The sequence below is a fragment of the Curcuma longa genome, unplaced genomic scaffold, assembly GCF_044706935.1.
Source record: "Curcuma longa cultivar G26 ecotype Majalengka, Jawa Barat unplaced genomic scaffold, ITB_CL_G26_1.1 utg2646_np1212_2152390_RagTag, whole genome shotgun sequence".
Taxonomy (NCBI): domain Eukaryota; kingdom Viridiplantae; phylum Streptophyta; class Magnoliopsida; order Zingiberales; family Zingiberaceae; genus Curcuma; species Curcuma longa.
Window position 1 is genome coordinate 415211 of NW_027435599.1, and position 15380 is coordinate 430590.

Consider the following 15380-nt stretch of genomic DNA (forward strand, 5'->3'; position numbering starts at 1 on the left):
ACATCGACTTATACAACCTATTCCAATAAATAAGATGAATCAAACAAGTATTTCAGATAATATAATTCTCATTGTTAAAATTATTCTTTTTGTTATTTCTATAAATCAAATACTAAAACAATATTGCAGATCTTATTCCATTCTACAAAGCATAAACCAAAATATATACACAATATTATTCCATTCCTGCATCAAATCGATGCACATGAAGGGGGAAAAGGGTTAAGACAGATCACATCCCTAAGGAGCTATGCATTGATCTACAGAATCCGTCTCCTGGTAAACATACAACAATTGAAATTCCTTTAATGAGAGCTACATATTGTGTTGAAAACTGCACGACTTCAACCAAAAAATCTTACGAAGACCTACTTACAACAGCACCAGACGCTCACACAAATTGGTATTCGACAATGAAAACCAGGGACCGATCGAGAATCATCAATATCAGGGAGGCAGTGGCGCCGGATTGAGATGTCGTATCGCTTAGAACATCGGCAAGCAACTACATCATATTACAACCTTCAGCGTTCATGGGATGTGGTGTATAACGAACTAGCAACTTAAACACAAATTATCAGCGGAGGTGAATGGCCTGACGCATCTTCCAGCTCAAACCCTACCTCACATGCTGGCGCTGATTAGCTCGTCTAAGCCTCAACCCCATGTCAGCCTCTTGTTCATGAAGTATTAAACCAGCATTTGTGGAGTTTGCCTCCTGACCATTGGGCCTCGACTCTTGATCGCTTGTAATTGCTTCACCAAAGTTATGCAACCTTCGCCCGATAAGATACCTGTCGTCCCTGATGGCATTGTGAAGGTTGGTGAACCATATGTGGAACCTCTTCGCACAAAAGCAGAACAAACTGAACAGGAGGCATCCCAGCCAAGCGAAACGGTACACGGCAGAATTCACTATCAGCGGATAACCAAAGACAGGGAAGATGCCTTTCGCAAAGACATAGGGAATGCAAAGTGCAGTCAAAAGCTTTGAGATGATTGGAATCATAATCTCTTGTAGCACCCACAGACCCCTCAGCCGTGAGAAGCCATCCTCTCTTACTCTTTCGAATTTGCGACGCCAGTTTTCGTCAACTAATGGTGCCATCTGATCCAAGATCACCTGTTGCGAAATTGATATCAGTCAATTTAAAGGAATGAACATCAGTTATCGCTACAAAACAACATACAAACACGAAAAAAAATGTGGCTATACCAAGCGAGTCCAGATCTTCAGGAAGATAAGCCCTAAAGCCCAGTCTTGGTAGAGGAGAAATACTGGGCTTTCATCCACGGGAACCCTCAGCGGCACGATCACCAGAAGCTCGAACAAGAGGCCAATTAGTACTGGAATGATAAATATCTGTGGGCAAGAAACAGTCAGCAACAGAAATATGGAAAAATGAGTTCACACACCATTAGGATAGTGTTACTCACCCATATCGACAAAAGGGCAGAGCTCTTCACTATAATTGCGCACCACTTCCATATCTGCAAAAGCAAAACACGTACTCTACGGGTTTTGATGTAATCAACAGAATACCTTACTCCAACAGCTACAGTGCAGATGATGTAACAGCCAATACTGAAAGCAAAGAGATCTGACAGGAGCATCTGTGTCAGTCTCCATAGTTTGGAAGAAATACTACTAAGTTACAATGGGAAAAGGATTGTAAACATTACCATTGCATTTGAAGCCATGAGTAATTGGCAGCCTAGGAATGGCATTAAATACTGCACGACCGAGCGAGACAGGAAGGATGATCATTGCGCAGTTGAAAATCAAAAGAGTCATCCATGCCAATACCAGCAAGAAGACAATGCGGAGTACAAAACCATACCTGTGAAAGTTAAACAGGTAGCATACTGGATTGTGTATTGATATAGAAATCATGTAGGTGCAAAGTATTGAAATGTTAGGGGTCTTACTCAGAATCTGCCTGATCGTCTGCATCAGATTCTTCAGCCACATCTGTATTTCCAATGATATCACCCCTACCTTGATCATCATCAGCAATTCTTGGCACCAAAGGTAGATCATTCTGACGAGGTCCACCTAGACGAGCATCATGTAATCTCTCTCGTCTAACTGGTTCAATGTTGCCGGCATCTTGAGTTCCATTAACCTCCACCCGTGGTAACAAGTAATCAGACAGACCAAGTGCCCAACCAACTGCAGTAAACCAATGGCGCAAAAGAGATTTTATTGTTGTCCGTAACTTAAAATGCTCAATAGCAAATGGTATGCAAATCTGGAACAGTAGAACATCCGTAGGAATTTCCGTGAATGGATCAGAAATACTGCATAATGAGAGATGTTAGGTTAGTTAAGCAGATAAACCAAGGATTCAACTGTCAAATGAATTAACCTAGAAGTCAACCAACGTTATGTCCAGAGGGAATATGGAAGGTAGAAGGCGCATAGAGAGCTTCACAGGTAAGAAGACGAGCATCACTATCAGACTGCCATAAACAGCAACAGAGAGTAAAACACGGCGCGCATGTTTATGCACTGGGTCATCGATGAGGTCACGGAATGGATTATAGTTTGGATCTGCTGGATCTCGCAGGAAATATAGAACCCCATTCCTCAGTACCTACAGAAACAGAAACATTAATTGTTACTCCAGGTTTAACAAGTATGAATGTATGTATAATATTTAAGCATGAAAAACAAAAATCAGCAACTTTACCCCTCTGAGAAGACTGACAAAAATGCTGATTTGGAGCATGTAGACTATGCCAACAAGCCAGTGGATTGAGGAGCTAGCTAAAGGTGAGGCTGAAAAGAATTCAATTCTTTGAGTAATTGTTGTCCCCAGCATCTTCAAGGTGCACACATCAAGCCACCACCCACACAGCAATGGAAAGACTCCCAGTTCGATAATCAACAAAAATGCAACCTTAACCATCGTCATTAGATGTCTCATTGCTGCAAGAAATTGCCTAAGGAGAGAAGGAATTGCTTCTGCTGCTGCAAGTAGACCATATAGCCTCCCAAATATAATGCGGTCGCCTCTACTATATCGTATCAAAGCAACAAGCCCAAGATAAAAGAAAACAAAGCAGAATAAGAAAATATAGCCGACTGCAAGCGTAGTCACATCAGAAAGATGGGAGGATCCAGCAATTGTTCCCTTGAGCAGATCAGTGGCAATGGACCTGCCAACAGTGTTAGAGACCTCATTTGTTCCAGTGACATTCATTATTTGGGATCCATTAACCACTGCAACTATCCGGCCCAAGATGCCATCAGTATGGTTCTCAGTCGACAAGTTCTTCATAGCTATCAGTCCGTTCTTCAATGTATTATTGGCTACTGAGAGAGCTGATTCTGAAATGGGCAACCTTTTTGTCACCAATGGGCTAGAAACTGATGAAAAGAACCATGTGATGTAATAGAGAAAGATCCTCCCTAATGAGAAAGGAACAAAAATAACAACACCCAGGAAGATAGCATTGCTTGCCAGCACCTACCAAGTGTCAAAAAGAAGAAAAAAAAGAATTTGGAAGAGTATTAGAACAAGAAGCCATACAAGAAAACTTTATTATCAAAAAGAAATATTTTTGCAATCCATGCAGAAATTCCAGAAAGAATATTTAGTGTAAATGGGCAACCAAAGAAGCAAGGGGAAAAAGACTTGCCAGCAAGGAAACATATCTAAATGAATCATTTGGTTTCCACTGCAACAAATTAAACTTTTGAAAAGTACACTCTCATCATCTTATGATTAAGAAAAAATACACAATAAAACTGAATATGCAAAATCTTCAACAGAGATGAAGGGACTGTCGAGCAAATGGCTACAACATCATTGGCCTAATTAAGACTCAGGTCTTAGTAGTCCTTTGGTAATGTTCTGGGAGTTGCATGTGTCAGGCCCATTGCCATGATGCATGCGTCAGGCCCATTGTCATGTTGCATGTGTCAGGCATAAGCTTGTGTGTCAGAACAGATCTTGAAGCCTGAACTAGTACCTAAAGGTTATTATCACCTGGAGCGTGTTAGCTGTCACTTGAGCTGCCAACAGCATGACCATAGAACAAACTACTAGCTTAAAAGAACCTAATCAGCTATTCACTGAACTCAACACAATCGCTCTGTGTGCTAATCTGTTCTAGAAAATTTACCTCCACCACAATGGTGCATTGAATGACCAAATAACTTTGACTAGATAGCATTGCACATAACTGCATGTCAAGTTATATTACAAACTACATAGCAAATGTTCTTTGTATCTCAAACCTCTATCCTACAAAAACAAGCATGTTAGGTGCTCTAGCAAAATTTCCTCTCATCATCCAGGATTGACAAAAAAGAAAGATGTTTGCACTCCTTGCTTTACACAATTTGAAAACAATGCACACTGACAATTGTATCTTCCTTTTATTATGGGAAAAATTGCACACTTTATTCATGTCTAAGAACATCCACTTCAACTAAACTGAAGTTTGGTACATGAAATTAAAGTAGTACTAAGATGTGATATTTAGTTTTTACTTGTGAGTTGCATTAAGCGAGACAGTATATTTCACTATTGTAAATGACTTAAGGATATTTTGAGCACTATCAAAACCACAAAAAAGCAATAAAAAATTAATCAACACGCAAAGAGGTTTTAGTCTAAAGTATAAACAGTCCAAGAGAGCACTACTTACCGTGATAGCATTTTCAACCAAATGAAACACAGGTCCTTGCATTCCTACAAGCTCATCAAATGGCACATCTTCAGCGCCATCAGCATCATCTAGTCCATCAAACATCTGTTCAACTTGGGCTTCAAGACGAGCAGCCTGCATTTCCAATCGAGCAGCAACATTCTCTGCATTTCTTCTAATTAATTGGCCAGCCCCAGCAATTCCTTGAGCTCCACCATCATCTTCAGCATTTCTATCACCAACAGCATTCCTATTAACTGGACCAGGAAGCCTCCTAACAGCACGAGCACCATTCCTTTCCTGACCTTCATCATCCCTCTCAGCATCATGTCCGCCAAGTTCACGTAAATGTCTAAAATAATCTCTTAAGGAGGTTGCCCCGAGAAAAATGAACACAATGCTAGCAGAAAGTAGAAACCCATGCAGACAATCTGTGAGTATTACAGGTGCAGATAGATGGCTCAAAAATAGCCTTTGAGCTTCACCAAGAGTCCTCACAAAGGTCAGGCGCCAAATCCAAAATGTAATAAATGGTATCATAAGGAGCCAAACAGAAAGAACAAAAGCAAGCCGCACAAAGAATTGCATAACATGACATGCTTTCATTGCCATTCCAACAACAAATTCCTGAAGAGGAAGCCTTGCAGGAGCATTGTCAGCATACACGGGAGAGAAAGAAAAAGTATGTTTACAGACCTGCATACATGATGAATCAATATGATCAGTGGACAAAGAAAGACATCAGCCATCAAAAGTGCCACACATTAGAATGATTCACTTGCAAAATATTTGAAGCACCTGTGATAATATATGCTTTGAAAAAGTGAACCATCCACTACGTAAGCAATAAATTGAGGTGCAAACAAACAAAAAAAAAGTTGGACCCTTCTATCAATGCATTCCAAACATGGGAAATCACTAAACTATTTTTTTCATTATTGCTGGGATGCATAGCTAGGTTCAGGAGGAATTGATTTTAGAAAGATGATAAACACCACAAAACATGGACATCTTTCATGACTGGTAAAGATTCACACCAAAGCTAAGACAAAAGTTGGTAAATGTAAAACAGCATAAATGAACTAACAAAACATAGAAGAAAAATACCAACTTTTGGGTGCGATCATAATGAGTTTTTTCCCTTTTAACTAAAATGAATTTATATCACAATTTAATTTCATTATTCCTCAAGATTATATGTATGGCTTTATCTTCATCAAGATTCCAGCAAGCAAGTTATGGCATTCAGAGCTCAATATAGTCACAAAATCAGTCTCTTCAAGTCCACCATATCTCCTGGTCATTTCTGTCTAACATTCTCCTGTTTTCCATCAACCAAAAGCTAAAAGAATTCCCGCTAATTTTCTTTCAGCTAAAACAAAACTATATCATGGCTTAACTTTATTATTCCTCATGATCATACGTATGACTTTATCTTCATGGACATTCTAGCAAGAAGTCTCAACATCCAGAGCTCAATACAATCATAAGATAAGTTTTTTCAAAACCGGCATATCTTCTGGTTTTTTCTCTCTAATAACTTGCTATTTTTCTCAGAGTTTTCCATCAACCAGAGGCAAAATAGAACATCTAAATATGCACTAAATTTCCTTTAACTAAACCAAAATTATATTACGATTTAAATTTACTATTCCATATGTATGGCTTTATCGTCACCGACATTCCAGAAACCCAGTCATGACATCCCAACCGGCAAGCACAATATAAACAAGAAGACGAGTCCCTTCAAGTCCTAACATAACTTCTGGTCATTTCCTCTCTAAGAATTCAGTAAAAAAAATCTCGTTGACTGAAAACACCGTGCGAATTGTCAGAGAAAAACGACCAGAAAATATGGACACAAAACAGACACGGCCCGCACGAATCAAAGAAACCCTAACACCAGAGATTCATAAAATCAGGACACGGAAACCGCCCTACCTCGCATTGGCGCGCGTTGCTGTGGTTAAGCCACTGGAGGAGGCAGTCCTGGTGCACGAACTTTATGCTCCCACTGCACGCGCAAGGGTACCGAAGGGGGTTGTCAGCGTCCCCCGGGTTGCGGCAGATCCGGCACACGTCGCCCTCGTCGTCGTCGTCGTCATACCTGGAGGCTCCCGAAGCCGTGGTAGTCGTAGTAGTAGGAGGAGGAGGAGGAGGAGAAGGTGGCTGCGGCGGCGAATCCGCAGCGGAAGACGAAGGACGGTCCACGGCGGTCTGCCTGTCGCCGGAGAGGGAAAGGAGGGGGTGATCAGCGGTGTCCTCCATAGCCCGCCGTTCTACTTCTATCTCGCCACCGATCGCCTCCGCCCGCGGCCCGCCGGCGAATGATTGGATTTGGTCGTTTCCCCTTTCGCGTTCCCTTCCAGCGAAGGAAAAAGGGGCGACGAAAGAGATGCGAAGGTTCAGGAAACGAGAGGCTTCAAAGGAAAAGAATGAAGGCGTGAATTGATATTATAGAAATTGGAGGTGGCCTTTTTAAAATGTCACCGACAAGGCAACAAATGTGTTTATTTTACGAACAACTACACTTATATTTACGTTTTTACAAAGAATACTGGCTTAAGCCTATTTGTTGTTGGATCAAGTTAAATGGGCCTGTTTGGGCCGGAGATTGCCATGCTTTTGGAATAATATATCTTTTAAAAGGAACTATTAAGTGTCCATGCATCACTTCGAAGTAGATAATCTTCTACTAAATAAATTTAAAATATAATTTATATATACTTAAAAGTTAATCTATTAAATATTCATTGTTATGGTCGTAAGGAATAAGCTCCGAAAGTCAAATCAGGTAGTAGCGTGTCAGACTCGAACTGAATTCCTTCGGACCTCGGTTGGATCCCCTCGAACACTAGAGCCAAGGACCAATTCGAATCCCCTCGCGACCCGAGTCCGAGTCTTCAAAGATAGGGGCTTCTACGCCCGAGTCGAATCCCGATAAAGATCGACTTTCGAGCCTGATCCGAATCCCCTACCGTATCAATCTTAAGATTGAGCCGAATCCTCGAGGAGACAGGATCCCCTAATCGAGTCAGCTTCACAGGAATACTGATTCTAATCGTTGAATTCGAGTTCACAGGCAAACACCTCAGACCGATTCTTGACTCTGAGCCGACTCCTAGCTTAGACCGACTCTTAACTCTGAGTCGACTCTTGGCTCCGACCGACTCTTAACTCTGAGCCGGTTCCTCTCTGTCAGCCAAATTCCACCGTCTCAGCTCGGGCTCGACCCATATGAAGTTCCCTTCTCGGTGTCCTGCTTCATTAAATATTACTTTGTCCATCATTCTCCCTGACAGCTCCATGTGCCTTAATTATGATCGTCGTTCTGACATTCACGTGTGAAATGATACTACAATCATAAGTCAACGACGGGACTGTCATACTGATCATTCCATTCCTTCTGACCAGATCATGATCAATGATGGGACATCTTTCTTAATTAGATAAGACGTGACCTTCCCCTCATGTATATAGGTATTCTTCTTCTTCGATGCAGAGGTATGCAAGCACGCACTCGACACTCCATTTTCCTTCTGCTTTTCTTTCTCCTTCCTCACGCACTGACTTAAGTATTGAAGTGGTCGCACCAGGGCACCTCCTGACCTTCCTTCTCACAGTTGTTGTGCCTTGCAGGTTCTTCCAATTTTCAGGTCCTCTCTTCCCGCTACCTCATTAGATCTTGGTGCTGAGACATCGTTGATACATCCAGAAGTTGATCTCAATCGGAACATTCATATAGTCACATTGCACTCTTACCTAGTTTTGTATTAGACCTATTTGACGTCCCTATCAATTTTTTTTTCTACTTGTAGAAACGTGCAAGTATATGTATCGTACTCAATTTGGAATCTTTAACCAGATTCGAAGATTTTTCTTTCTAAAAAAGAAAAACAAGGGAAAACAAAATGAAAGAAGAAAAATCAAATAAAAAAGGTGCAAATCACGCCGGAGAAAAGCGCCTGAAATGACAATATTGATCTATATTTTAAATAATCTTTTTCTTCTTCCTCTTTCGGTGCGCTTCTTTGAAACGTCTCCTGCGAATTCACATCGGAAAAGTCTATAAAGAGACCGATCGAGGTGCGAGTTGGAAAGGTAAGTTCGCCGTCGATGGATTCTCTGGTTCTCAAACCGCTCGTTGTGCTTCCTCACCGCCACCGCCACCACGGCAGTGCCCTCGGCCGTGGTTGGCGGCCGCCGGTGCGTCTCCTCCGTCTGCCCGTCTCGGCCACGGTCGCGTGGAACGGGGCCTTGGCGTCGAAATCCTTGCCGGTGAGTTTCTCGGCTCTCCCGTCGCCCAATTTCGTTTGCGATTCATTGTCGGAGAGGATCTTTTAGTTTTTTTTTTTTGAAAAAATGGAACTTTTCAAAATGATTTCTTGCCTGTTAGGCTTTTAGCTTCTCCCTTCGCCCAATTTCTGTTGTTTCTTTCTAAATCCATTGGATGATCGATTCCTAGGTGGAACCCTAAGCAGACACTATTGTATCTCGTTTCCGCGTGCTATCATCTATTGATCGTCTATCATACCAACGACAAACCTAATTTGACTCGGTTCGCGAGATTCAATTTGCTTGATTGCCCTTGGAAATACATAGCTCATCACTTTTTTTTTCATTAAGATTACTGCTTGAAGTCGTTTTCAATCTTCATCACCAGGCTCAACTTTGAATCGCGTGGATATTGTAGAAGAAAGATCGAAAACCTAACTTGTATTAGATTTTTGTTAGCTAGAACCATTTCAAGTGGTCTAATTCTTCACCAAGCGTAGCATCAACTGTTGGTCACTTTCTAAGTGTGTAAGATTTCCATGACAAAGATTGTTGGTTATTTTATCTATCTATATTTTTCTAACCAAACCTAACTCTATGTCTAATCAAAGCTGTGTAAGATCAGTAGGATTCTTCTTTTATCGTCTTCATCAAAGTCCCAACAATAATATGTCGGCTATGATAATTTAATCCCTCCGTTGAGCTTTATGCACATCAATTGAGTTATTTTATTAATTGACTAAGGTGTTGTTTTCTCTCCTGCTATCCTTTACATGCCTTTCACTTAGTCAATTCTAACTCTTCTGTGAATCTGTTGATCGACTTAGGATTCTACTTTGATATTCATTTAGAATAAAGAAGGCCCAAGTATTTCCTAGTTTTGTTCTTATGTTTCTCCCCTCCTTTTCTACACTTTACTCATTTCAAAATTTTCGAATTGACACCAAGTTGTTTTTGACTGAAGATTACTGTTTAAATGCATGCTATCTTGAAGTATATATCTTCCAGTAAATGAAGCATTTCACTGAACAATGAAGGAATGTTTCTTCAAGTGAATCTGTATTTGTATTTATCAGTGAAGATATAGGAAACAAATCTAATGAAGATAAGCTTGAATTTGAAATTGATGATCCAAGTATTAGAACGAAGTCCATTTAGCTAACTGCAGTATAGAAGTGAACATTTTTCCTTCTAAACTTGGGCTCAATCTGAGTATTTGCAGCAAAGCAATGGTGAATACACAGTTGGCGATTTTATGACCCGAAAGGAAAGTCTTCTCACAGTGAAGCCCTACACTTCAGTCGATGAAGGTTCGGTCATTGTATCATTTACTTCATTGTGCGTTTTCTGTTAGATCTTGTGAGTACATGCTTAACTGACCTATTCATCTTGTCATGCCAACAGCACTGGAACTGTTGGTGAAGAACAGGATCAGTGGCTTTCCTGTGATCGATGACGATTGGAAATTGGTATACACTCTTCCCTTCCACATTAAAATGTTCGTTTACGAGGATTTTGTGTCACAAAAAAAAAAAATTGTTCATCCTTATTTTGTTTTCAAGATACTGGATATTTTAACATGAGAAATTCATAGAAATAATTCCATTGTAATGTTTTTAAAAACTAGCCAGAGCATCTATTTTTTCATCATTGCTATTGGCATACTTTCGATTATTTGTCTTCTTATATTGCTTGTTTGATTTTGTCACAGGTCGGAGTGGTCTCGGATTATGATTTGTTGGCATTGGATTCCATTTCAGGTTCTTCATTAACCATTGCTTATTTTTCTTTCTCAATCTCTCCTTTTCACTTAGTGTCCTTGTGTCTTGCGTGAAATATTTTCTCAAAGAATGTTTTCCAGTTTTCTCATGGCCAATGGAAAATTTTTTATTCGTGCAAATATTTTTTTTATTCTTTCAATTTTAAATAAATGCTTACGATATCATTCCTTCGAAGTTCTCAAGGCAATTTACGTGTAAAAAACTCTTTCCCTTCTCAGGAAGTGGACGGACCGAGATGAGCATGTTTCCTGAGGTCGATAGTTCATGGAAAGTATGTTTCTCACTTTTATCTCCTACCAATAGTATTTTATGTTGCATTTATTCTTTCCCTACATTTTCGATACCTAAACAAACAGCTACTTCATCTCGTAGCATTCTGATTTAGAAAGCTTAAGCTAAACATTTTTCACACTGCTGCAGACATTCAATGAGATCCAGAAACTATTGAGCAAGACCAATGGTCAAGTTGTCGGCGAGGTGATGACTCGCACCCCTCTTGCTGTTCGAGAATCAACCAACCTCGAAGATGCTGCAAGGTTCTCATTGTGACGAAAAATCGATCAAAATAACAAATAACGGATGATTGACGAAGCTGCAAAGGAGTGATAAAAAACAAACAATGAATAATTTGAGGTCGACATAGTTCATATGGCTTCATAAGATCATCAACTATTTGTTATTTTGATCGCTTCTTCCTCGTGCTCATCATATTACATACACTTGAAAGTCCCTATTGTGAAAAACAGATGATATCCTTTTTCATCCTTTCTGATCACAGGCTATTGCTCGAAACAAAGTACAGAAGGTTTCCAGTCGTCGACGGCAATGGCAAAGTGGTGAGTGAAATATCTATCGACCATTACTTTGCACTTAGTTTGGTTGCTTAATCATGGTGGCTTTGAACATTGAAGGTTGGGATTATTACAAGGGGAACCGTAGTTAGAGCTGCGTTGCGGATCAAGCATAGAACCAACAAGACCACTTGATGGATGTATATATGTAATCTGCAATCCGAGTTTCATACGAGACTTGATATATTTAGACTTTTTATTAGATTCGATTATATGTTGTAAAAACTCCTAAATAATTGATTATTGATCTCGTACAAGTGAAGTCGACCTAATTCATACACCACAAAGCTATATATTACGCGAAATACAACACAGTTCGTGCACCACCTTGATGAACAAGAAAGGCAGAGCGTGACAGCATTAGGCATTTTTGCACAGTGAAATATATATATTGGCTAAAAGAAATCGGGGTGGTGGCGTCCAGGAAACGAGCTGCTCTGCTGAGCCACTTTGAGGTGAACCCCCAGTGAATAATTGTTCATCTGCACAGCCAGACAAAAAAAACAACAAATAAATCGTACAGATTACAGATTTTGAATAACAATTTTTTAAATGGAAATAAGCCACTTAAACAGTAGATAGAATGCAAATTTACAGAGGTCCCATAGATGTATTTATCTTTACAACTTATTTCCCAGCGGATCATTACTCAAATTCATCAGAAACAATGTGAAGCAAGTGAGATACAGAACAAAACCCTTTGAAAAAAAAAAATCAATCAAAGTACGAAAAGAGAAAGAACGAGAGGAGAGTGGCTCCTTCCCTCGTTAAGTTTTTAATAGAATAAACCACACTTTTAACAATAAAGGAAATCTGCCACATACATGGACTATTTGGCTAACAAAAAAGTGAGAAGCATTCAAATAGGAGGCAAGTTATAGTAGATAGACACGAGATTTCTAAGAACATAAGTGCGTCCTAATTAGTACTAACCTCAAGTGTCCATATCTGCTCTTTGCACTGAGAAAGCATCTGCCTCAGCTGTTGCACCTCTTCATTCTGGGCATCGAATGTTCTCAGCCGTTCGTGCTGTATGCTGACAGCTTGTTTCAGGATATTGTTCTCGTGAAGCAGCACTTCAACCTGCTGCTTCCACTTTTCGTTTTCCTATCAATAAGGATATCGAAAGTGGATATCTACGTAGACCCCCCAAACACATGAATTAATAGCTTCTGAGACAGGAGACTAGAGTGAAAATTGTGTTACCTTGCTGAGATTCTGGAGTGCTTCGTGACTAGTATGGGCAGCCACAAATTTCTCAAACAGCTCCAAGATTCTTGATGCATGCGTTTTTGCATCATTAAGGTCGGAGGCAGATGTTAATTCTTTCAAAAGCAGTTCGGCATATCCTGATCTGTTGGCTGGGAGATTGCTTGTAGCATCTGGTCTTCCTGATGAAGAACCTGCCATGTTATCTGCCAAGATTCCAAGCTATGAGACCCGTGCAAGATTACACAATAAAAGAGATGTGAAATCAACATCAAATTGTCAAACAAAAGATAAACAGTTTGCAATGTTGACACCCTCCTAGGCAAGCTCAAATATACAAAGTGCACATTTGTGAATGAAAAATGTGGAGTAATGAAAATATTCATTCTCTTGTAGCCACATGATAAAAAACCATCCCTAGTTTCTAGTTCGAGGCTCTAAGTCAAACGTGATTTTCAATAGAAAAAATTACTAAAAATGAAAACACACTTGTGTCCAGCTTCAGAGAGTACAGTGGCATCAGCATAATGACAGAAAATGTGTGTCAAATACCTTCTTCAGATGGTAGAAGAACATCTGGAGCAACGGGCGCTGAATTGTTCACAGGAGCAGAATCCGGACTCCTTCCCTGTGATCCCTGTGATGACGATAAAAGTTCGATCAAGTTCTTGATGGCAGTGTCCAAGTTACTACCAGATGTCTCAAATACTCTTTGTACAAGCTGTAAAGAAGGAAAGAAATTATAAGCTGAAATTGACAAGGTAATCCATAATATTAATCATTCTAGACCTTCTGGAATCAGCAAAAGAAGGAATTTTCAGGAGCAATATATGGGGAAAAAAAATAAGGCATGAGAATAAAAAATCAATCTGATTCATAGACATAAATATACAACATCAACTGACAAAATGATTTATAGGTTATGCAGTTGTTTAAAGAAACATGGTAAGAATATGATAAAAATAGCACCTATCCCCCACCACACACACACACACAAGCTTTCCTCCCTCTTTATTTGCCTTTCTTTTAATAATTAAAAGTAACAACTAAGAAGCATAAGTGGAAGCTTTTTTAACAACAAAATTTCACACTGGGTCATTGTTCAAACATACCCTATAAGCAAGCGTTAGAAGCAGTTATAATTAATAAAAAAAAACAGATAACACACTTCTTCACTGAGAGGAAGGTGGATCATGGTTGTATGAAACAAAAATGTTAACACTTCTGTAACTAGTTCCAGGAAGGCACCATATTTTGTGCAGATCAACACCATGAACAGCAAGGGAGCTGGTTATCTAACAAAAGCCAAAGTTATAACTAGAATGTGGGAATTTCAGTATATGAACGTTCTAAAGCTACAATTTCAATTTGCCCCAATCAATAATATCAGAACAGAAATGCTGATAACTAAAAGCTTACACAAGTCAGTTGAAACAATCTCAAAACTCCAAGTATTTCCAAATTTACTGCCGTAGGTCTGGTTTACAATTTATTTATTCACTGATTTTCCCCCTATGTTAAGTAGGATAGGAAAGGAGTATGCCCCTGGCCATTGAATCATATATCATAAAACATACTTTCCACATCTTTATGATTTATAAGATAAGACAATAGCCGCAATAGAAATTTTCAACCTTTAACCAAGTTAAGAATGCATCCTCAGAGTTTCTCATCAACATTGTCAGGTCCCAAATTTATCCCCGTAGGTGGAAGCAGAATTACAAGTCTGATTTACAATGTATTTATTCACTTTGTTAAGTAGGATAGTGAGTATACTCCTGGTCATTGAATCATTGATCATAAAACATACTTTCCACATCTTTATGATTTCTAAGATAAGACAATAGCCGCAATAGAATTTTTTTTCAACCTTTAACCAAGTCAAGAATGCATCGCACAGTTTTTCATCAACATTTCCAGGTCGTCCCAGACAAAAAATAACATGGAGAAAAGGAAACTAACTAAATTAATTTCTGGAAAAAGAAGAAATAGCAAAAGAAGAAAGTAAATCACCTCAATGTCCAGTTCGGGAAAGCGAACCCTAAGAAGATCAAGAGGGTTCTGCGGCGGCGGAGACTGCGTTACCAGGAGAGCAGCAGCGTCGGAGAGGCGGATCCTCTTCGAGAGAGACGGAGAATCGTAGAAGGCGTCATCGAGTAACACCGAGGCACCCCTCTTCCGGCAATCTATGAACACAGACATCTTGAACGATCGGTGAGGTCGTCGGTGGCCGGCGATCGAGAACGAGGGTTTCTTGAGCAGTTGAGACGCCACCACGGAAATAGTTGGGCCGAGATCCGTATTTATTGGCGTAAAGAAACCCAAATTGGGAAATATTCAGTGAAGTGAGTGACGACAGACCCGATAACCCGCTGTAACGGTCGGATCTTCGTTTTGGCCAACTCGTGATTTGATCAACCAAATCAGTCTCTTATCCACTAAAATTCTGGGTATTGATTCGTGTATCGTTTACGTGGGAGCTGTTTCCTTTTTCTCTTTTACGTTTTACACAAATAAAAAAAATTGAATTCAGACTCCAATTTTAAATACTGTAACACTTTTTTATTATTATTATTTTCAAATTTGATTATAAAAATCGAAAATG

The 15380-nt window shown here is 39.7% G+C and overlaps 3 protein-coding genes across 5 annotated transcripts; 1 reads left to right on the top strand and 2 right to left on the bottom strand.

Moving 5' to 3' along the window:
• Positions 1–154: 154 nt before the first annotated feature.
• Positions 155–7060, bottom strand: LOC141819928 (putative E3 ubiquitin ligase SUD1). The gene is made up of 9 exons (XM_074707190.1): positions 6601–7060; positions 4660–5355; positions 2694–3473; positions 2386–2597; positions 1930–2301; positions 1684–1841; positions 1438–1601; positions 1217–1363; positions 155–1123 (listed from the first exon to the last, which is right to left on the bottom strand). The coding sequence occupies exons 1-9, from the start codon at positions 6925–6927 to the stop codon at positions 620–622; spliced, it is 3360 nt and encodes a 1119-aa protein (XP_074563291.1). The 5' UTR covers positions 6928–7060; the 3' UTR covers positions 155–619.
• A 1603-nt stretch (positions 7061–8663) lies between these two features.
• LOC141819999 (CBS domain-containing protein CBSX1, chloroplastic-like) lies at positions 8664–11823 on the top strand. Of its 2 annotated transcripts, none has more exons than XR_012601112.1 (8): positions 8664–8937; positions 10157–10244; positions 10339–10403; positions 10646–10694; positions 10934–10986; positions 11136–11348; positions 11494–11551; positions 11627–11663. XR_012601112.1 is itself a non-coding variant. In XM_074707275.1 (8 exons), the coding sequence occupies exons 1-8, from the start codon at positions 8776–8778 to the stop codon at positions 11699–11701; spliced, it is 666 nt and encodes a 221-aa protein (XP_074563376.1). In that variant the 5' UTR covers positions 8668–8775; the 3' UTR covers positions 11702–11823. The 2 variants fall into 2 exon arrangements, 1 of the variants encoding a protein (XP_074563376.1); XM_074707275.1 differs by having other exon boundaries at positions 8668–8937; positions 11136–11251; positions 11627–11823.
• LOC141819998 (uncharacterized) lies at positions 11780–15038 on the bottom strand. Of its 2 annotated transcripts, none has more exons than XM_074707274.1 (5): positions 14789–15038; positions 13328–13412; positions 12773–12981; positions 12500–12673; positions 11780–12048 (listed from the first exon to the last, which is right to left on the bottom strand). In XM_074707274.1, the coding sequence occupies exons 1-5, from the start codon at positions 14975–14977 to the stop codon at positions 11962–11964; spliced, it is 744 nt and encodes a 247-aa protein (XP_074563375.1). In that variant the 5' UTR covers positions 14978–15038; the 3' UTR covers positions 11780–11961. The 2 variants fall into 2 exon arrangements, with proteins under 2 accessions (XP_074563375.1, XP_074563374.1); XM_074707273.1 differs by having other exon boundaries at positions 11781–12048; positions 13328–13496.
• Between the last annotated feature and the right edge of the window lie 342 nt (positions 15039–15380).

Excerpts from the sequence above, each read along its gene's own strand:
- LOC141819928 (XM_074707190.1), bottom strand. The coding sequence starts at position 6,927 with ATGGAGGACACCGCTGATCACCCCCTCCTTTCCCTCTCCGGCGACAGG. Across the intron at positions 5,356-6,600 it reads GCAACGCGCGCCAATGCGAG|GTCTGTAAACATACTTTTTC; the intron begins GTAGGGCGGTTT and ends TCATGTATGCAG. Across the intron at positions 1,602-1,683 it reads TCATGGCTTCAAATGCAATG|ATCTCTTTGCTTTCAGTATT; the intron begins GTAATGTTTACA and ends TGCTCCTGTCAG.
- LOC141819999 (XM_074707275.1), top strand. The coding sequence starts at position 8,776 with ATGGATTCTCTGGTTCTCAAACCGCTCGTTGTGCTTCCTCACCGCCAC. Across the intron at positions 10,987-11,135 it reads AGGTCGATAGTTCATGGAAA|ACATTCAATGAGATCCAGAA; the intron begins GTATGTTTCTCA and ends ACACTGCTGCAG. Across the intron at positions 11,252-11,493 it reads AACCTCGAAGATGCTGCAAG|GCTATTGCTCGAAACAAAGT; the intron begins GTTCTCATTGTG and ends TTCTGATCACAG.
- LOC141819998 (XM_074707273.1), bottom strand. The coding sequence starts at position 14,977 with ATGTCTGTGTTCATAGATTGCCGGAAGAGGGGTGCCTCGGTGTTACTC. Across the intron at positions 12,982-13,327 it reads TCTTCTACCATCTGAAGAAG|ATAACATGGCAGGTTCTTCA; the intron begins GTATTTGACACA and ends GAATCTTGGCAG. Across the intron at positions 12,049-12,499 it reads AGCAGATATGGACACTTGAG|ATGAACAATTATTCACTGGG; the intron begins GTTAGTACTAAT and ends CTGGCTGTGCAG.